Source organism: Anopheles nili, chromosome 2, assembly GCF_943737925.1.
Source record: "Anopheles nili chromosome 2, idAnoNiliSN_F5_01, whole genome shotgun sequence".
In the NCBI taxonomy this organism is placed as follows: Eukaryota; Metazoa; Arthropoda; class Insecta; order Diptera; family Culicidae; genus Anopheles; species Anopheles nili.
The window spans coordinates 20,239,754-20,260,995 of record NC_071291.1 but is presented as its reverse complement, the minus strand read 5'-3'; the positions used below and the strand labels follow the sequence as shown (position 1 = coordinate 20,260,995).

At 51.6% G+C, this 21,242-nt stretch overlaps 1 protein-coding gene across 1 annotated transcript; it reads left to right on the top strand.

Annotated features, from left to right (window-relative positions):
* The first annotated feature begins 7,297 nt into the window (after positions 1-7,297).
* LOC128731130 (elongation of very long chain fatty acids protein AAEL008004) lies at positions 7,298-19,661 on the top strand. The gene is made up of 10 exons (XM_053824228.1): positions 7,298-7,355; positions 10,540-10,622; positions 12,746-12,853; positions 13,611-13,691; positions 15,078-15,161; positions 16,085-16,141; positions 18,293-18,398; positions 18,476-18,612; positions 18,718-18,870; positions 19,228-19,661. The coding sequence occupies exons 1-10, from the start codon at positions 7,298-7,300 to the stop codon at positions 19,441-19,443; spliced, it is 1,083 nt and encodes a 360-aa protein (XP_053680203.1). The 3' UTR covers positions 19,444-19,661.
* The last annotated feature ends 1,581 nt before the right edge of the window (positions 19,662-21,242 follow it).

Genomic DNA, 21,242 nt, shown 5'->3' with positions numbered 1-21,242 from the left:
CCGCGTGGGGTGTTTTTTTGCCATTTTTGTTCATTTTCTTGCCTTCAACTGATACTCGAAAGCTCTAGAACGCCTGTCACTTTGGGGAGGAAATTACCCCAAGCTTGCGCGTGGAATTTAACGGCAACCAGCTGGTGTAGAAAGGAACCAGAAAAGCACTCAGCACGGGTTGGGTAAGAAGCAGCTTCAAAACCGAGACAGGACGCGTGCTCGCGTAGTCTGCTGCCTCGAAGCTTGAAACGGGTCCCTTAGACCTGGTTGGAAAAAGCGGAAATGCCGCCCACCCAAAACGGGAAACCCAACCACCTCTCCCCCCCCCCCTGGGGTCCGGGCTTGGAAAAACAAACCCCGATCGACGTCGTCCAACAAACCGATGGCTGACCAAAGACGAAAACGAAGACACCTTGCCGCATATCAAACAGGCTCACGCACGTTTATGGAAATGCGCCCGGCGGTTCGCGTGTGTGTGTGGGTGTGTTATCCGCTCTTTTTTTGTCGACGACATTGCCCCCCGGGAGGGGTGGTGCCGGTGCGTAGGTGAAATGGAAAGCCCTGCGGCGGCAATGGTTCCCCCGGGGCGCGTGTATTGGGTCAGGGTATCGATTGCTCATCGGACAGGTTTTGGAGGGAGTTTCCTACATTCCGCCGGTCGGGTTTGTTTGTCTGTTGTTGTTGTTGTTGCTGTTGTTGCTCCCTCCCTCTGATACGCGTTCGGTTGCAGAGTCCAGTCGCGTAACTAACGGGAGGGATGAATTTGCCCATTTTACGCTACACGCAAGGCTGCAAAACTGAACGGGGGTTGAAACTGGAACTAGCTCAGGGAGGACATTCGCTACTTTTTTTTTGTGGGTAGTTCTCGTAAATTAATTTAACACCAGTAACACTACCCCGGTCGAAATACACCTGACGCATCGGGATGGTGGGGATGGATATATGGAGAGTATAAAAATAACCCACCAACGCCATCTGGTGGCTGGAAAGTGAAGCAACTTATCACTTATGTTGCCTCGCGTTCGCGCTTAGCTCGCTCAAGCGATACTGAACAAACAGTGGTGCGATCGGGTCGAGGACTCCCATTCCCCCCTCCCTCTCCCCCTCCTGTTTACCCCCCTTTTTTCCACACCCCTTCATCACTTTAGACGAGCGCAATCCAAAGCCAATCGAGACACCATATGTCAATCGCCATCAACCTCACCATAGCGTCATCTTCATCACCATCTTCACCCGCTTGACCGCATGTTGGGAAGGCATTCAGTGGCACATACCGAGCCAAAAGCACTGAAGCTCTCTGGCCCAGCTGAGGTGGCGATGCGCCATCGTACGGGTGATCGTGTACGACCGCAGACTCCAAAAGAGACCTACTAACCGCGTTATGGAAAGTAAAAGTAAGCCTGCCGCAGGAAGGTAGAAGGTGGGCCGATGTGAGGCCGATGCTTTTTTTTCGTTCATTTTTGGGCAATACGCGCGTGGCCTTTGGAGTTGTTTTCAACGACGGCTGACGGAGCGCTTGCGAGCAGCCCACATGAAGCCACCGATCACCGATCGAAGATCGACGCTAGGGCTACATAACAAATTATGGTACCGTTTCCTAAGCCGAACCGTATGTACACACATTACTGCCCTGCACCGCCCCTCACCGGGCCAGCCCCCGTCCCCAAAATCAATGAACTCCGCGCGTGCTCGACAACGGAATCGCGGACGTAATATGGAGCTGAACCGGGTTTTGGACGAAGAAAATGCATGAAAAGTGTGTCTGGAAATAGGACTGCTTCTTCTTTGCTCTCTTCACCACACACACACACACAGGCACGGCGCGGGGCATCGGTATTTTCGATCCCCGGGGTTTGCCGTTTTTGCAGGTGTTACGAGATCGTGACTTATCGCACTTGTGAAGGGCCTGCCGTGCGGGTTGCATACCCGCAAGGGGGCAAACGAGCAAGTGAGCTCGGTGTTGCGGTCGGTGGGCGGGAAATGGGGAAAATTTTGGCAAAATGCATCTCAACCGGCCCCTCTCCTGCCGTCGATTGCGTGTTGCAAGAGCTGCCGTTTGGAGCTGCGAGTGCAGGTGATTGATATGAGCCGCGTGTTTCCAGCAGCCAGCCCACTTGACTGCCCTTGTTCACGTGTGTGTAAATTGGTTGTATGTCATGGAGACAAAGGAAACCCACTCGCACCCTACCTCTTGGGGTTCCCCACCCCCCCTTGTATTAATCACGGACGGAACGGCTGGCCGCGCACGATTGCACGGGAGCGCATAGTTTTGCTCGCCACAGCCGCCTGACCTTGCCGAGAGCGCGGGCCCCGCTTTCGTACGTTTTTTTTTCTTGCTTTCTTATGTAACGGCCATTTTATTTTATTATTCAGGTAAAGTTTTAACGCATTTGGAGAAGTGGGAGAAGTTGGCCCGCGGTTTGGTTTCGCCGTCGCCGAGTTTCGAGGGGTCTGCTTTATTTGATCGGTTCGTTTTTCGGTGAACCAGCTGTGGGCCAGCAACATATATATTTGGGGTGTATGTGGGGTGCGTTGGGTGGTGAGGCCAATATAATCGAGGTATGGGGTTCTCTCTCTCTCTCTCTCTCCCTCTCTTCTAGCCATTCATTTTCCAACCTATGTTGAGTTTGGTATTTTGATTGGCCCACAAGATGGGCCTCGACGCCAAACTCCGATCGCTAGGCATTGCTCAATCATTGTAAGGCAGAGAGAGATCAATAAAAAAAAGGAAACAATAAGCAGGAACACCTCAAACGCCACGCGATCTGATGGAGAGCCGTCCGTTCGTCTGGTCGCTTATCTAACACCGCCTGCAAGGGTGAAACTTGTAATACAGGACCCTCGCGTGGGTCGATCAACTCGAAAATCTCACCTCCGGGAGGGAGCTTTTTTTTTGTTTATTGTGGCAATTGTATTAACGCAAAATTCCGTGCGCGCGAGCTGCACCGACTCCACCTGCGAGTGAATGAAGATCGATGCGATCCGGTGTGTTGCGCTTGCGTTGCGATGGCGCAAACAAATGGTTCCTCGTGTCAGCATAAATCGATCATAATTTTTTTTCCTGTCCCTCCCCACGATTTCCCGCGAATGCAATCGAATCTGGGCCATTCCTCCGGTGAGGGCATTTAAGGGCCATTTGCTAGCGCCCGTGTGTGTGTGTGTGTGTGGTTGTGGGCTCGGTTAAGGCCACGATCACGTTTTGCCCGATTGCACACTTATCCTTCCACGTGGTGCATCGCCGTAGCTCAGTTCTTGCTCAGCTGTTGCTCAGCTGTAGCTCAGATGAAGCACTAACCATTCATGCGTGCACCCTTTTCCGGGTGAGAAAAGAACAAGAAAACGAAGGACCACAGCCCCAGGAGCTGGTCAGGCTCGAGCACGCGTTCAGGAATGCATAAGACGACACCCGAGACAAAACCTCAACACCTCGATCCGGTATCATCATCTTCGCTATGCGCCATTCCCAAAATATACCGGCATGCACACAGCGAAACGTGCGCCCGTCCAAAACGGCGACAGTGGGGTGTCCCTCCCCACCCCACAGCGCTAGCGAGAAGAGGGAGAAGACCTGTGTCTCCCCACCACCGGCTCTATCTCGCTCACTCCCTTACTCTAGCGGGCCGCCTAGTGCCGGCCAGGCTAATCGCGAACCCGCAAAAGCAGCGTTTAGTAAACGACCGAGTGTCATCGAGTGCGGATCTCCCTCTCTCTCTCTCTCTCTCGCTCTCGCGGTCTCGCCAAAGAGAAGATCGTTCGCTGTGTCCTCGCAAAGTCAGTCAACGTTTGTGTCCCGTGGCCACTGGCTGCATTCTAGGTGCGCCGAAAGCAAGCAGAGTGGCGAAGAAGAGATTTTATTGTGTTTTTGTTTAGTTAAGCGCGCGTGCGTGCGTGAGTGTTTTGGGTGAGTTTCGTTGTTTTTATTCCTCCCCCCCCCCCAGTTGGTTGTCCTTTATCCTTTCTTTGTCGATTATTCACCAGCAACAGCCCCAGAGACCGGTCCCTGGAATGTTGCTTCGTTGAGGATTTTCCCATCGGTTTTTGGTTGTTTTTTGTTTTTTTTTTTTTGACAAATCGGTTTTGCTCTCGGGACTGCCGGGGTTGCAGAATTTTCCACTCGTCAGCGTGCGCGAGTGTGTGCGTGTGTGTGTGTGCGCGCGCGAGTGTGTTTGTGCGTGTGGAAATGAGTGTGTATGTGCGCCTGCGCGGTGCATCGATCGTGTGGTGGGATGTTTATGTTACGATCGCATCGCCCAGGAAACGCGCCAGGTTGCACTTCTGTGGGTGGACGGATTTTTGGGCAACCTGGCATGCTCTCTCGTTGCGGGTGTGTGCGTGGGTGGATCGTAACGTTTTCGCGCTCGCAAGTGAAGCACGTGCTTGGCGACAAACTAATGGCAAAAAAAAAACGCACCGATGGCCAATGAACCGCGAAAAAGCCCTGTGCAACGGATGAAATATGAACCCCCATTCGAGGGCTTGCCAAGGGCTTCGAATAAAGTGTCGGGCCGCGGATTTGCTTTTAAACACCGAAGGAGTCATCGAGAGAGTCCTCGGTGGAGTGTTTAGAAAAAAATCTGTCTCCCAAAACCCTCCCCGTGTTAGAGGATTCAAGCTCGGTTATCTCTAAATCCCGTCTCTAAGTTTTGCTCGTGTTGTGTCACGGGGCCACGCCTGGCACCTGGTTCCTTACGTGAATTCGAGTGTGCGTTCAAATTCCAAACCGACGGTTATGCAACGGTTCGCGACCGAAAGCCCACACCAGGTGACGCGGTGGCATCGCACCCAGGGGTGCGACCAATTGGCTGCCGGGAGTGACGGCGGAAAGCCAAAAACGAGCCAAGAAAGGAAAGAAAAACCTGATTGATGACGCGACGGGATCATCCGCGGAAACGAGCCTACCGAGTTGTTCGATTTAAACTCCTCCACAGGGACGCGATGAGCTGATGATGGGCTGAAGCTCGTTATCACGCTCGCGGAAGACGTCTAGTCATGCTTTCGAAAGCCAAATATTTGGGCCAGCCCTTTTGCCAAGAGATAGCGACGGCAGAAGACAAACCGCACCATTACGGTAACGGACTCGATGACTCACGCGTGCTCACCGGTTCGATGCGATTACGCCCGCTCTCTATCTCGTCGTAACGCGACGTCCCTTAGCGTGTCCCGATCGATCTCCCTTTTGGGGCGTAAATGGCTTTTCGGCCGATACCTTTCGATAACAATTATCTCCACCGGACCGGGGTGGCCTGCGTAATGGCCGTGCCTTTGATCCACCCCAAAAGCTGGTTCGATGACGCGGTGTGGCTGCTTGTTACTATTTTTTTTCTGGTGCTCCATTTTCCGATAAAAAGCTTAACACACGTTGTTTGACGAAAGCTTACCGGTTGGGTGTTGTTTTTTTTTACACTTTTTGGAGCGAAAATGGGAGCAGCCGACCCGGGTTAATCCGCGCAAGATATGCCTCGCGAGCCTGGCAACAAATCACTCGCGCATTCGGTGACTATCCACCCTGTAAAAAAAACGGCTCCGTAGTGCTCCCCTAAAATGAGCCTCAAATAGGCACAGAAGCCACCCGAACCGTTGTCGGTTTGGAGAAGCGTTGCTGGTACCCGCAACTCGTCACGATTGCAAACAGGTAGTGTTTGGGCAAACACTAAAAAAAAACCAACGCGATAAGGAAAACCCTCCAGAGTGTGTGAGATTTCGTGTACGGCCACAATTGACCGATAGCATCTCTGGCCAGGTGCGTAGTTCACACTTCGCCCACCAGGAGCGCCATAGTTAAACGGGTTTTATCCTCAACAGCGCGGCTGTATTTTCCCTTAGTGAGGATGATAAAATGTGCCGACACACAAAATCAATCCACACGATCCGCTTCCATTGACCGTGAGCACCTCGCCTCAACATTCCAAGCAATGATCGTTCTTTCGAAACCGGTTCTTTCCCCTTGCGCGTTTACGTAACCGATTGGCCGCGAAATCAGTCTCGCGGTTTTGTCCGTTCTAATGGCCATGTTCCCGCCATGTTTCACGGCGTGTTTGAAACGTCACATCTTCACGAGCATCCATCGGGCCCCATCACGGGAGGTCACGAAACGCATTGACGCACGTGTGCAGCGCAGCGGTTATAAATAAAAGCACCTCACAATTCGGCCACAGTTTTCGGCGGTCGCCGACTTTTGCGTCGACCGGTGATGGTGACTCAACCCCCACAGCGAGCCGTTGAAGGTTACATGACGCTTGCCCGGCGGCGGTTCAAAACGCCTCCAGAAGCCAGCCATCGAAGGTAGGCCACGTGCTCACGGACACGTGCGAGCTGTGATGTCACAGTTGCGGCAGATGCGCGCTCAGCTGTTTGACCGCGGTTGTTCGGTGTGGCAACACACCCAGGTGGCCACTTCCGATTCGACGGCGTGATTATGCAAACAAACAACCTCAGCAAGTGTGCCGATCCATCCATCGGGGACATCGGGACATTGGTGCCGGGTGTGTCGGTTTGGGTTCCATTTTTTTCTCTCGCAAGCCCCATTGCGGCGTGCTTTAATCCGTGTCCCATTTTATGCTCCCATTTGCCTTGCTCTTCGGCGAGGTAACATGAGTCGAACGTCACACGGACATGCTGGCGCCATGCTGGCCGGGATAGTGGCCCCCTTTAAATGCGATCAACTCATGCAATCGTCACCGAAGGGACCGCCCTTAATTGATTCCAGTCGCCAAACCGCCCGTGTTCGCGCGCGTTGGGGTGACATTTATTTACCACCGCTTTTTTGTATCGTTCGTTCGTCCGTCCGTCCCCGTGAAGAAGGACTCACGGAGGTATGTGCGTCCTCGGCGAACGAAATCGAATGTAGGTCAGCTCGGTGTTGTGCGCCTGCATTGGGGCGGGGTTGTTTCATGTTGCGCTCACCTCCCAACTCGGGTGTGGCATTTGGGGTCCTGTGGGAAGGTTTCACCCTACGCCGGACGTATCGCCGTGGCCTGCGGAAATGACGATTTTGATTAATAATCGATGGTCCGCAATGAAGTGAACATTGCGCACGTGCAGCATAAAATCGCGCGCGTGTCAGCCACGCGATCGTGCCCTGTTTTTTTTCGTTTCGTTTGTGGCCATAGTTTAGTTCGCGTAGTGTCATGTGTGTTTGGTAATCGAGTTATCACGGCTTTTAATTAAACCCCGGTTTTCTCATGTACTTTTTTTCTATTTTCTTCTTCTTCTTCGCCCTTTCAGCTGCATCTAGTGCCCGAGCGTCTCCGGCAGTAGTCCGTTCCGGTATTTACCCGCCCAGCGAACCGTCGACCTACTCACAGAAATGGCCTTAATTATGAAATACATCGACAGCATGCATCACTACATGGACAAATACGGCGGTAAGTATCGCGAAGGGCAGGGTGGTGCATGTTTTATTCAGCGGGGGAGTGGCAACGAGTGGTTTTTTTACCGGGGGCGCTTGAGCTTTCAACGGTTCACGTCGCGGAACCACTAATGCTGTTTGTGTGGAGTGATTGATAATACGTTCAATATTTTAACCGTCGCAACCGCCCAAACGGTGGGGTGGAATCGAAAAACCGACACTTTGAAAATGGAGGACAACAAGCAGCAGCTCTCAAACGCAGCAGCTTGCTTCAGCGGTCTGTTTTTGCATTTCTCACAATTGAAATGACGCTCGGCTCAACAAAAATCGACAGTGCCTTGTTTTCACAAGCCGGCAATGCCTTTATTGATTAGAAATCTACGTTAATCCCATCGGAGATTGGCATTTTGATCTCAACCGATATGGTGAAAATGGTGGAAAATTACTCATCATGCTCAGAACTGCCGTTACTACTTAGTATATTATATCTAAAAAGGAGAGATCGAGTTATTAGTCAAGTCGAGCGATTTGTGTGCAAGAAATTTACTAGGATTTTTAATGCTGTATACATTAAGTTAACGTTGCATACATCTTTATGAATAATATTTTACTCCTTATCTAAGGATCTACGTTGAAATGTTCAAACAGATAGTAGACGTCAACTTGTACATGTGAAAAGGTCATTGTTTTGTCTGGTAGCTGTGCTTTTACTAGTCATAAAAAGAACATTCCCAGAATAAGTTCGATTGCCTGTTGATACAGAAACCCTCCAGAATACAACTCAGGCCGTAGAGTACACTGGCCCCTCATTGCTTTGTCTCCAAAAACACGTTAAATCGCGCATGCCCGCAGTTAAAGCTTGCAGATAACATCACCACAAATAAGCTCAGGGTTGAGAAGAGAAAAAAACATATTTCAAAATCAGTTACTTCCACGCGGACTTGGATTTACATTTCCAACTCAACGGTGATTGGCCCACCCTGACAATCGTTTCCATTAGTGAACCGCGAGTGACAGAAAACAAAAAGCATAAAATCGCTGCATTCGATTGACACGCGACAAATTTCGGTCGGCCCTTGCCATCCCGCCCGGGGAAGGGTCGAACGGTGCACTTAAGCCACCGATTGTGCCCTCTTTTAAATCACCGCAACAAAGACCACTGCTCAGGTCCACCGCTGGAGGTCATTCCACTCCCCGAGTGGCCGACAGGTGCATTAGAATAATGAGGAAAGAACAAAAACGCAATTCGAATCGCAACGGTGGCCAAAGAGCGAACGATTTTCGCTCCCCGGCTTTTTTTTCTTTCGTTCCACGCTTCCAACGATTTGCCGTCAATGGCATTAAATATGCATCGGGCCGTGGGGTTGTGCATTAAAATTCCGCCGGTGTTGAAAACGTCGCGACTCACGACCCTTAGACCCGGACGCGGTCGATCGATTGCGGTGAAGATTGCTTTTTGAAGCCCGACGGTTGAGCCACAAAGGGGTGCTGGCTTCCGGTACTGGTGGATCGATCGCGCCATACCACACGAACCCACACGTGGTATCGATTTCCGTTGCACCAGGTCACAACCCAGCCATGTGTCTGTGTGTGTGAGGTGTGCGTCTTGGTGCAATTGCATTGGGAAGCAGTAGAAAAAAAAGGGTCAATCATCGAGTAAACGCCAGCCGGTTTAATTAGGAGGGCAGAAGGACATCGACCCTACGCAATTGACCTTACCAGTGTGCCTCGAATGGGATGCAACGAGTGGATCGTACACCAAACAGGAAGTGATCACGGAAGCAACCAGCCGGCCCTTTTTTTGTGTGCCTTTTCTCATACCAGTTTGTGCCAATGGAGGCGCATGGTTGTTTTGAGTGCGATGGCTCAAAAACCCCCCAAACTGAAGCTTTTCAGTTTCCTCTCGCCATCTCGCTCTGTTCGTGTTTACCTCCGAACCGATCCGGTCACTGCCGGATTGCCGGTTTGATTGACGGATGTCTGTTTTTATGTCCCATTCGCTCGCACGCTCGGTGAGATAAGGGCACCTGAATGGCACCTGAAATTCTGCGCTTTCAACCGATAATTACTGGCGAGCTGCTGCTGTTCCACATCGCTGCGATCGTGCGTCGTCATTGACGCATTTGGCCGGTGGAGGCAATTATTAGTGAGACGGGGTGGGTTTTTTTTTCTCTCTCTTTCTTCTCACAACTCCTCCTCACAGTCCTCGGTCCGGTCTTCCAAGGGAAGGTCGTCGGAATGGCGTGCTAATTGAAGCGTTAATCGCTGTTTAATAGGTCGTGCTACAGGGTGGCATCGTATTCTCTGCGAGCTTCTAATAAATTCCTATCACCTAAAGGAGTGGAGCTTGACGTTGCCATCTCGTGGAAGGGTAAATGTGCCAAGACGTCAGATCATTACGAATCATTTGCCCAATATCGTATGATCCGACACGATTGTGGTGTGTGTGTGTGTGTGTGTGTTGTATGTGATTTTTGGAGGCTGCCACAGAAAGCTTTTCAGCCCAATGCGGGCGATCCACTGAGAAAGCACAAAATCAGGTCAATTCTCGAGGCTGCCTCTAAAAACCTGTCCGTGTGGAATTAACACTCCTGTGTGTGCTGGTGGCGTTGTACACACACACCCACACACGCACACCTCACCGCATCGACATTGGCATCCAAACTCACCACCGATAGCGAAAGCCCGACTCGTCGTGCCACTAACGATCGAACGGGATATGGCGGCGGGGTTGGATAATGCTAAAACAAACCACCCAAAACCCCACTCAAACAGCCCTACAATGAAATGATGAACCCCCGATATCATCGCCAAGCCTCCCCCCCCCTCCCCCCCCCCCCGTAATCGATGACGTGCTGTTTGCGCTACCGTTTAGCACCTCATTTTCTCTTTTCCAAGCAGCCACCATCGCGCTTTCCACTTCGTACCTCTCTCGGCCCGATATCGATAAATTACTCCCCCGAAAGGGTCGCTCGCGTTCCCACGACCCTGTGGGGGAGTAGGGAAAGCGCCCACCACCGCCAGCGCCGCGGGAAAAACGCTTTCTTTCCCTTATCTATCTAGCCAACGCGCCAACATTAGGGCATGTCGGTGGCCCTCGAATCGAACCGCCCGTTTTGTCGGGACCAATTACATTCACAGCACCTGATGATGCTTCTGCCCCTTTTTCTACACACCTTGTTTTTTTTTCCCCGTTACAGATCCCCGGACGAAAGATTGGCCCCTGATGTCGTCGCCGCTCCCAACGCTAGCGCTATGTTTAGGATACGTGTACTTAGTCAAAGTGAGTATCATCCCGGGGTGGGTTTTTAGTGCGGAAAATTGCACTTGGGGTTTGCCTTCCTGCGCCAGATCTATTTCATCGTACCATAGGCTACCCGGGTGCCGTACACGTCCTCGATGTTCGCGCGCACATTAATTAACGCACGTGCAGGATCGCGATCAAACACCCCATTTAACGCCGAACATGCACACACACACACACACACACACAGAGAGCGGTGCAAAAGGCTCCACACCGCATTAGCCATCGATCGCTAATGTGTCCGGATCGTCCGTGACAGGATTTCCACACCCGATATTCAAATTTCGCCCCACATTAGCATGCGAACGCGTGCGGGGTGGGCCACGTTTTCGTAGCATTTTTTTTGTGTGTATTTGGCCTCCGTTTGTGTGTGTGTGTGTATGTTGGGTAAAAACATAACCCACGGAGGTGGTAATGTGCCAACATTTCACATACCACTCGGAGTTCGAAACTGCGTGTTTGTGTGTGATTTGATCAGTATTTTTTTTCCACCCCGTGTGTGTGTGTGTGTGTATCTTGATCCGTGATTTCATTTTCATTAGAAAGTGAAACCGAGGCCCCCAAATCTGGCCGCTTTTTTTTTTGTTTGTCCATGTCGGCTTTATCGAGCACCACTTGCTAGGGGGGGTTGATTTCGATAACCGCGCGTGTGTGTGTGTGTGTGTGTGCGTGGTGGCGTATTTTTTTTTTGGTTTGTCTCCACCCCTATAATAATTTTCAAGGCAACGATTGGCGGGGGTAACATCTTCCCCATCGTCCCCATCGTCCCCATCGTCCCCCTGGCACGCACTACAACCGCCCAGGCCGGCCTTACTAAAACTGGTTTATGTCGTTTATTTTAGTTTTTTCGATTTCTAAACCATCGAATCCGCGTCCCAGCGGCACTGGAGCGAGAGGCCCCGAGCGGAAAATGGAGCCTTCCAAATGTGTGCCGTTCCCCTCTTCCGCGTGTAGGTCAGAGGCCGGTTTCTCAACCAATCGCACCCCACACACACACACACACACACACAGTGTGTGTGTGTGTATCCGGCTTGGGGTGGCTTCTTCAATCGCACCGTGTGTGTGTCGCAGGTCCACTCCTCACAGGTTGCGGGTGTCGAAAGCCGCGGCTTCTCGAAGCGAGGTTAGATGGGCAAACAAAATGGCCACGTTAGTGGCCGGTGCATCCCCATCGGAGGGAAGGGAAGGGGGGGGGAGGTCCAAAAGGGGGGGCGGTTGGTTGTCGAAACTATCGAATCAAGCTCGCACGATCGCGCAACGATCCTCATGTGGGGCGCGTCAACTTCGTCAACTGCGTGACAGCAACGCACCGAAGCCTCACGCATAAAGAGCTCCCCCCCCCCCCCTCTGCCTGCCACCCATTTATCCTTCTGCTCATTTTCCTCACCCCCCTTGGCGGTATGCGCGTTGCATAATGCGTTGGGGTGTAATTTTTGGAATTTTTTTCCCCCACGCGTGCGATCTTCCGCCTGCGATCAATTGAAACAGAGCGCGTGCATTAGGGGGGGGGGGGGTGGTGGGGGGGGGTGATTGGTGGGGTGGCTAACCTTCAGACAGAGTGCTGCCATATGACACCCCCTCCCCCGAGCCTGTCTAATGATATAGTTTTAAACCACCCCCATTTGCCAACCCAAGACGTGCGCGGCGGTTTGCTGTCTCTTTCACGCATCAAACCCCAACCCCAACCGCCCATCGAGAGGAGGAGGGAGGTCGCAAGCAGGGAGGGTTGTTACGCGGCTCGGAAAGTGAAACCACGGTCGCACGCGTGAAAGCATGAAAGACCCCAAAACGAGGACCAAAAATCGGTTAAGGTTAGCTTATCTAACACGCGCTGACCTTAACCGGATCGGATCGCGATGCCCCGTTCCGGAATGGCCCGCTTTCTCGCTCGCTCTTCCCGGTGAGGGGGCTAGGGGAGTCGATTTCCACCCGTGGGGTGAGTAATTGCGTTTTAATTGCCCACAGCACGGCCGAAATTACTCGCCTAACGGGGAAAGCTCCGTTTTGGAGATGCCACAGAAGCGCGCACTGACAGATCAACAGCTATTAACTCTTCACTTTGTTTTCTCTCTCTCTCTCTCTCTCTCTCTCTCTCCCCGCAGGTCCTGGGTCCAAGGCTGATGGAAAACCGCAAACCCTTCCAGCTCAAAAACACCCTCATAGTGTACAACTTCGTTCAAGTCGTGTTCAGTGCCTGGCTATTCTATGAGGTACATTTGGCAGGTCCGCCGTCCTCCCGAGGACGAACCGTTGATCCGTATCCTTGATTTTCTTAGCGAACGACGACACATTTCTGTTTGTGTGAAGCATTCACGACGACGGCTCCGTTCGTCGGGCGAGACTTTGTGACATTTTCCAGACTCATTTTCACTGCGACGGGACTTTCTCCCTCGGACGGACAGCATATGTTCCCTGACGTGACGGTAGAGCGTGTGTTAGAATGTCGCATGTCCGTGTGTGTGTGTTATGCCCCTTTTTTGCATGCCACTGACCGAGCCCTAAAAAAACAAAAAAGAATGAAAACACAAAGGCCCCGGAAGTGACCTGTCCCCAGAAGGGGAGCTGAGCTCTCTTGAACCTATATTCTTTCGTCCTCAGAGCATACGCACATACGGACGCGGCGGTTTGTTGCACATACGGCGCCCGGCAAGGTCGTACGGGAGCATCCGCACGGTGAGCCGAAGGACACACGTTCCTTTCACTCACCTTGCGACCTTGCCACCCCCCAAGTGGGGGGGGGGGTGATGCCAACGAACTTCGCGACAAAACCCGGAAGAAACTCTCCAGAAATGCGCTTTAAAAACCTTGATCTCGTTGTTTTTTCTCTCTTTTATTTTCGGATTGTGCTCACCGCCCTTCCCGCTCTCCGCTCCGCTATCTCACTCCCCTCACCACACACGCACACACCTACCCACCGCCTCCCACCCCACCTCCAACGCTCTCTTTTCCCGTGCCGTGCGGTTGTAGTGTTTAATGGGCGGCTGGTGGGGCGCGTACAGCTTCCGCTGTCAGCCAGTGGATCACGGTACCACCGGACAAGCGATGAGAGTAAGTGTTGCCATATTCCTTTCCAGCAGCAACCTCCTTCCACCCCATCTTCCCCCTTCAGGCTGCAGCAACAGAAAACAGCAGAAGTTGCGCCAAGACATCGTCATCCCTTCCGTCTCCTAATCGGCGCGCTCTGTTCGCGATCGGTTTTCGTTGTCTTTTTTTTTGTTTATTTCGTCCCCGTCTTTTCCCATCTTGTTCTTGAGTGTCGGTTCGAGTCGTTGCACTTCTTCTCGTGATCGCGCAATAACCCCCTGAATCGGCCCCAAGGCAATTGTCCGGGCGAGATCGTACCCCCCGCTAGCTTCATGGTCAGTCGTTTTGGTGAAAGGCAACTATTGCGATAGCCAACCGGTCTATCTGGCCGATGGAATAACCTTCCCCCCCCTCTCTTCCCCTCGCTGCCGTTCCCCCGTTTTCCGAGCCCCCTTGGCCAACCCCTCGTAGTTCTTCCTTCACAATCCGCTCAATGCTATGACCGGAGTGGACAGTTCCCTGTCGATGCACTGACCCACGCGAGGTCGTTCGTCACGAATTCGATCCCAGTGGGTAGGGGAAAACGCAAGGATCACTCGATCCAACCACCTTCCACCACCCCACCAGCGAGTACGATGTGGGAGTTGGTGGTGTGTTGATCGTCGATTTGTGTCCTCTCTGCACTGCGGACGGCGGGGAAAAACCCAAAACCCCTAGCACAGAACCTAGGCCCGCTCGCGCTTCTTGTGCCACATCCTTCCGGCCATCCTGGGGAACTGCCACGAAAGCTGCCAAAGACCAGCGGCCACTGGTGTAGCGGCCCCAGCTAAGCAACGGGTTTGAGGTTTTTATGCGTGTAATCGGAACGAGGTTTGTATGGCGGCAGGTTTGTGTGTTGCGACCGGTACGACGACCCGGCAACATGGGGTTTTTTTTTTTGTTTTTAAACATTGTTTCCGTTTGAGCTTTGACGAGACACCGCAAAGAAAAAAAAACACACCCACAAACACACAGCGCACATCCTAGACTTGCCACACCGTGCTACTTACGGCAAGGCTAGGGTTCTGTATAAAAAATAATACGCCGAAAATACCGAAAAAACCCTCACGCAAGAGGACGCACGATCGCAGATCGGTTTCGGTGCAGATATACTACACACCCTCGCACATACTGCATCATTACACACACATACACACACACACCTTATCCTCACGGATGGACGTTGACGATGCTTCAGACAAAAAAAAATGAAAATGAGCGCGAAAAAAAAAAAAGAAAACAGGATACAAATAACAGAAGCCAGCATTCCTGGAGTGTGGCGAAGTACAGCGAAACTCCCCCCAAGAAAAAGGAAGAAAAAAAAAACCTCGACACTAACCATCGGACCACATTTTTTGCCACTTTTTGCAGATCGGTGTATCGGGTTGGCTAACGGGACATTATAACTTCCGATGCCAGCCAGTCGACTATAGTAACCACCCCAAAACGCTGCGGGTAGGTTTTACGAGCTTCCGAAAGGGTCTGCTCACCCCCCCCCCCCCCCCAGGCCGAGCCATCGGTCGTCTCACCAGATCCCCCTTCACCCATCGCACCGCACCAATTCATCACCCCATCAATCCATGGTTCATGGATCATCCATTGCACTAATACGCGGCATCCCGCATCTTGCGCCTTTGGTTTGGTTGTCCTAATTCGGGTGTGCTTCTGAGTGTGTGTGCGCTAACCAGATCCTTACTAACACGCCGGTAGTTGGGAGTGCTAATGTTGGGGTGGTGGTTGATATACCCAGCCCGAGATAATCAACCGCCTGGTAACCGCCCTGCTCTTTCCCAGGATATCCTTCCGTCGTTATCATCCTTTGCTCGTGTCCACCCGAAACCTTAGTCCTCGCCACCGTCAGCATGCCGCTCATTCTCCCATATCCTGTGCTCCCATTTTTTCTGTTATCAACATCGCCCCCCCCCCATACATGCGCATTTAGCAACCCAAAAAAAAAAATATCGTTCCGAATCCGTCACCTCATCGCTCAACATTCCCAACATTCCGCGTTCGCGTTTTCTCACCCATCAATCGCGCGAGCCTCTAAATGTGTGTGTGTTTGTGTGTGTTATGGTTCCATCGTTGAACCCACGCTATGGCTCATCGCATCCTTCGAAACATCCTGCGAGGTAGATGGGGAACCCTCTCCATCTGCCAGCGGCATCACCGTCACCTCGCAACCAACCCTGCAACGCATATTTGTCCCAACAATTAAAGCATCCTTCGCACCCACCCACTTCTTGGCGCCTGTCTTACTCGTTGATAATCCTTATTACACACCCTCACTCACACACACACACAAATTTCGGGTGCGTTCGTTATTAACATTGTATTCCCACATTTTTTTTTTTTTCACCGTAAATTGCTGCATGCTGCAGATGGTACATGCCTGCTGGTGGTACTACTTCTCCAAGTTCACCGAGTTCTTCGACACGGTACGTATGGAGGTCCTGAACGCGCGCAGATCGCACACTCCACTCCAATCTCACGATGGTTTCTCATTGGTGTTCGCCTACGAAACGGTGGAAACTCCACCGCTCGCGCTAATGGGGAGGGATTTGGGGGTTCATAATTAAAGCGCACGCTCCAAAAAAACACCCTTGAAAGTCGCGTCCGCGCTCATCCCCTGAGCCGAGGACACGCTGTCATCTGCTGCCCTCGTGGAAAGACGCGTCGATGTGGGAAAACCCCTCGCAAAAGCGAGCTGATGGAGAGGGAAGAAACAAAAAAAAAAGGGAACAGAACGAACCTCACGAAAGGGTACTCGAATCAATATTTACGTCAATCGGTGCGAGATCATTTCCGTGACGTTCCGGTGGCTCGCTGGCTGTTGGGTTGGCTGTGCACATTAACGTCAACAATTCCACACAACCCTGTTTGCTTTGGGTTGGCTGCCGGACACGCCGGTTTCGCAAATAAAAACCCCCACGGAACGAACGAACCGCGACTCCATTTTGTTCCCGTCGGAGGGTTGGAGATTTGATCGTTTTTGTTTTTTTTTTGCTGCATGGTTTTTCTTTTTTGCGCGCTACACCTCAAGCATCTTCTTGAGACGAGAGCCTGCTGTGTTTCTCTTCTTTTTTTTGGTGCTGCCCGCCGTTTAATCAAAATGCCATGGAAACAATTCCGGCGAGAAGGAAGCGGAATGCTTCCCGCGCACCTAACGAGCTAATATTGACTGGCAGGGTAAATACTCGAAAATTTTGAACGATCATCACCGGTAGATTAGCGACGAGAAGCAACCATCCAAAAACCATCCCAAAACAAAAAAAAGAAGCACACACTACACGCTCTCGCCTCACCAAAGTGGCACCTAAAAACGAGGTCCTGTTTGTACGCACAAACGGGCGGCCATGTTTGGTTGACTTGCAGGTGTTCGGCAGTGCGTGTTTGAGATCATTGAACCTCTCGCAATGGGGCTCGAAAAACCGGGCACGTTTCCGGGTGACCCCAAACGCGTACCGAGAACCGGAAAAAATGGCGCCCCTTGCGCCGCGACCGGAGACACCGTTACAAAAGAACTGCAGTGTAGGTCTGCGCCGTTGCGCCCCCATTTCCCGACATCTTCACGCTTGCTCGCAGTTTCCGGAATGCTAGCGACCCCAATCGGGCGAACTCATCGCGCGCAGATGGTATTCCCGTTAGCTGTGTCGCGTTAATCCTGATTCTCCTGTTGCATTAGTACACCCCGACCGGTACCGGTTATGTGTCGTCTCCTTTGGGGGCGCATTTCGTCGCCAAACCGGCGAGAACCGGCTGCTGCTGCAGCACGGTTTTGGATTGAATCCGGTTTTTACGGCCCACCGGATTTTGGGCACGCGAGTTGCCATTTTCGTGCGCACACACACGCGTCCCACATAAACCGCGCGGGTGATTTTTCGGGAGGGAAATATATCACACGAAAAAGGCTAAAGAAGCAACGAAGGAGACACAAAATGTGTGCCCATTTTTCTCGTTGCACTTCTCGGTCGAGGGACACACAACACCCGGTGTGGTTCATTTGCATTCATGCACCACATATTTGAGTAAGATTAATAACGATCTATGTGCGGGGTTTTTTTTTTGGCGAACTCCCGCCCGAAAGCCATTACTGTTTGCGAACCGTTTTCGTGGCGCAACCGGAGCTCGTTCACGCGCAGGTTCAAGTTTAAACCATCGCTCTAGTTTGTGCACCAAACCGGTGGCCGCAAAACGCAAGGTTACGGACGCAGCCATTACCGACTGCAGCGGGTGCACTACGTAGGTCGCGTGTACACAAGTCCCTACCGGCCCTACCAGGCCTGACCCAGGTCAGGTTGGCGAGCCTGCGCACCCTAGAAACCGTGTGCACGTCCGTGAACGCTCCATCCAACCGGACTGCCTTGGAATGCCACGTTGCGCGGCCGTGTAAGGGCCCCGTTCTAAAATGCGCCACTATCGAAGGTGCCCTAGGAAAAGCGCGCGTGTCATACACGCGCGAGAGAGACAGAGAGAGAGAGAAAACCATCGCGAGAAGGAGGAAAGATTGCGGACATCGCAAAAAAACCCTTAAACGCTCATCTACTAAAAAAACGCCACCCCTAAACGCTTCTTCTTCTCCCAAACAGTTCTTCTTTGTGATGCGCAAAAAGAGTAGTCAAGTGTCCACGTTGCACGTCATTCACCACGGATGCATGCCAATGTCGGTGTGGTTCGGTGTTAAGTTCACTCCAGGTAAGATTTGCCCGATTGGTGATGGGTTGCTGGCACGCGAGTTGCTCTAATGTTTGTTCCTTCCATTCCCTCGACAGGCGGCCACAGCACGTTCTTCGGTCTTTTGAACACGTTCGTACACATAGTCATGTATACCTACTACCTGTTTACTGCCCTTGGACCGCAATTCCAGAAGTACCTGTGGTGGAAGAAGTACCTCACCGCTCTCCAGATGGTAGGTGGCGAACGATGGTTCGCAGTGTTACAGCACGAGCTTGTTCGAATAACGCTAACGCATAACGCTAACACTAACGCCAACACGGTGCCATCTTCATTGCAGATCCAGTTCGTCCTGATCATGGTACACGCTTTCCAGCTGCTGTTCATCGACTGCAACTACCCGAAAGCCTTCGTCTGGTGGATCGGAATGCACGCTGTGATGTTCTTCTTCCTGTTCAACGAGTTCTACCAGAGCACGTACAAGGCTCAGCTGGTACGTATTAGCAAAATTTTTGCAGTTCGGTGACTGTTACCGAACGATCACCGTTCGCCCTCCGGATGGATGGTTGTGCAACGGACACGTTTTCAAATGGGTGGCGCAAAAGCTTTCACTCGCAACACCGCGCCGTCCTTGTTAATTGTTCCGGCTAGCCTATCGAAAGGTGTCCAGATGTTAGATAAAAACAAAAACCCGCGCAATCGAGCTATGAGTTTCCCATCTTGCGATGGGGCAGGGCTAATGAAACCAGTTTGTCCCAAAATTGGTGTTTGCGAGCTTCCCGACAACTTGGCTCATGGCACCCGCACTAAACAATGATTTTGTGTTTTGCTCGATTTTCCTTCACCACAGAAAAAGCGAAATGAAGCCGCCGCCGCTAAGAAGCGGGAAGCTGAGCTGCTTCTGCAGCAGCAGCAAAACGGCCACGTGGCCACCGGCGGTGCCAATGGCACGCTCAGCAACGGCACCGGCAACAAGGCGGCCGATTATTACGTCCGCGGTGACCTTCCGGCCGAGATGGAGCTGACCCAGCGGCCAGCGGCGAACGTGCGCCCGGCAGCCCCATAATAGCAGCCCGTGGCGGCCCCGGACATGGTTGTTGTAATTAATTATTAATTTATTGTAAAACTGTCCCGGATACGTGTATGCATGCGTGTGTGAATGTGTGCGTCTGCGTGTGCGTGTGTGTATGTCTGGTGCGTATGTGTGCATGTGCGTGTGTGCGTGTGAGGGTATCGAAGATGCCACCGCTCGAACGCATCCCAAGAACTCCCCATCTCCCTGTCCTGTCCATTCCATTGGCTGTTGCATACGCAAGTTGGTTTGCGTCTCTTTTTTATCCTCTTTTTAGTACTGTTTTTTGTGTTTTTTTTTGTTCTTTTTTTCTCGACTGCCCGCCTATGGGCTGGTTTTTTCTTCGATATTGTTCCGTTGGATGGTGTGGAATTTTTTTAGATTTTCCACCCCCCCCCCCACCCCTCCTCATTTTCTCCTTGCCGTTGTACAACTCTGCGTGTACGGTCGCATCCTTCCATTCCCGACCCGGGGCAATCGTGTCAACGCCACCCACACACACACACACACACACACAAACAGCAGCGAGAAGATGCAGTATAATACAATCAAAACAAGTGAGCTGTCCGTGGGCAGGGGATCGAGGTGGCGGGCTGAGCCGCTGTTCTGTTTCGATTTCGTTTCAATGCCAATACATCCCTCGGGTACACTTACATGAGATTGGGAGGCCCCCAAACAGGTAGCTTTACACTTTCTTGATTTTTTTAAGCATATTAAAGAGCTGCATCGGTGTTTACGTAGTAAAAATGGTTTTGATAAAAAAAAAGTAATAATAATAATAATTAGACAAAAAATAAGCAACCAGACGCGTGTACAGAATCCAGAGACAAAGCTAGCCGTAGTTGCAACGCGAGTGCAAACAGCATAATTAAAGCAAAACAGAAACAAACTGAACACGACGAGCGAACAGACGAGAGGGGTACGTACAAGGCTAGACGCGTAAGGACGATCGGCAATGAGGTGGATATGCTCACAAGCGATCGCCGGGTTCGAGATCGAAGGCCAATAACTGTACAAGTTTAGTTACTAACCGGGAAAGGTATCCTGCAAAAGCTGGTGATATTTCGGCTGGCGTTGAAAGCTCGGTAGCATGCACCACTGTCACGCTACCCAGAGCAATCAGGCAAAGTTAGATGAACATAGAGCAAGGAGCGACACGACTATAGTTCAATAAGAAATCAGAAATAATTTCCCGAAGACAATCTTCTGGATGGGTCAAACTATCCATGGGACAGCCTATCCTCCCTTCAATCTGCTCTCATTTTCCCTCCTTACCAATCCCGACCATGAAGAAACAAACTCCCGTATCCCATCGCTTCCCGTGTTCCGGCCAAATTTCCGACCCGGAAGGGCAGAGTACGTACCCCTTGGCGAAGGAATGCTGTGCTCCCGTCGTGATGTGTGGTGTCCTATATTTACAAATAAGTGAAATATCATCTACTCTTTCACGCTAAGTCTAAGGAATATTTTTTGGAAGGACACTTTCGGCAATAAAACAGATGATAAACTATAACTACACAACACGCCGCGTCCGCACCGGACGACTCCTGTTCGAAGAAAGAAAGACTGGCCAACGGGTCAAACATAACGGGGAATGAAGATGAATGAGATGCAATGGAGAACCACTAGTAGGTGGCTGGTTGGAGAATCGATTTTGCAATTTGTTTATCAGCTGAATGTTACAGTAACTTTCGCTATTGAGCTAAAACCACTCACCCCTAAATGGGTACGGGATCTGACAGCGTACAGGATCAGAAATGGCCTCCGAAGGTTCGGAAAAACTTGGATGAGAC